General features: G+C 40.1%; 1 protein-coding gene across 1 annotated transcript in view; it reads right to left on the minus strand.

Moving 5' to 3' along the window:
- ZMPSTE24 (zinc metallopeptidase STE24) overlaps positions 1-1,105 on the minus strand; it is a 44,672-nt gene that overhangs the window by 41,972 nt on the left and 1,595 nt on the right. Inside the window, exon 2 of the mRNA XM_012810867.2 lies at positions 329-475. Coding sequence (XP_012666321.1) covers positions 329-475 — 147 coding nt within the window. The remainder of the gene's footprint in view (positions 1-328; positions 476-1,105) is intronic.

Below are 1,105 nucleotides of genomic sequence, written 5' to 3' on the forward strand. Positions count from 1 at the left end.
GAGACTCGCTTGAGCCCAGGAGTTGGAGGTTGCTGTGAGCTGTAATGCCACGGCACTCTACCCAGGGGGACAGCTTGAGGCTCTGTCTCAAAAAAGAAAAAAGAAATAGGATCATTGGCAACAGTTACCACATTCTCTATAATTTTCAACTGACTAAACAATTATGTTTCTGCCTCTTCTGTTCCATACCCTTTATTATCAATAACAAAGGCTAAGAAAATATTCTGGGGCTTATAGGTACAATAGCCTCTTTTCTCACAAAAATACAAAATGAAAACAAACATTACAAAGTATTAAGCAATTGGTCTCCAGGAAGTAAATTACTCACAGTGCCTTCAATTTCAGAATAAAGTCCAGACCAGAAGCTGAAAGTACTTTTATCCAATTGATACAGTCGAGATTTCTCAAATGTTTCAGAATCCATTATCTGTCCTAACTCGGGTGGTACGTGAGTTGTTGTTTTATATATCCTTCTCTGAAATATTTTGAAGAAAACACTTTAATGAAACAGTCAATTGTTTATTACAACAGTAATTTAAGATAAAATACTGAATGGTTCATAGCATTAACTTGTCACTTAGGCCTGTTGAATTTGCTTTATAATTGCACAAATATTGTACTTGACCGAGTATACTAACCAATGAAACTAATGCAGGGAGGTAAAAGCAGAACAACAGAATCTGAAGCTAGCTGACTAGGTAAAATTGAAATCTGTCATCATACTTCACTTTGTATATGTAAACCAAAGTTGTAACATGTATTACCCATTCTGGGTATACTCTGATTGAGCAAACCCAAGTCCTAAATATAGTGTTGTAAAACTATAGAATACCAGGCGGTGCCTGTGGCTCCACAGGTTCAAACCCGGTCCGGCCAAACTGTAACAAAAAATAGCCCGGCGATGTGGCAGGCACCTGTAGTCCCAACTACTTGGGAGGCTGAGGCAAGAGAATCACTTGAGCCCAAGGGTTGGAGATTGCTGTGAGCAGTGATGCCACAGCACCCTACCGAAGGCGACAGAGTGAGAGTCTGTCTTTAAAAAAAATTTCAGGCTTGGCGCCTATAGCTCAACCGGCTAAGGCGCCAGCCACATACACCTAAGGTG

The sequence above is a fragment of the Otolemur garnettii genome, unplaced genomic scaffold (genome assembly GCF_000181295.1).
Source record: "Otolemur garnettii isolate 467f Iridium unplaced genomic scaffold, OtoGar3 scaffold00144, whole genome shotgun sequence".
NCBI lineage: Eukaryota > Metazoa > Chordata > Mammalia > Primates > Galagidae > Otolemur > Otolemur garnettii.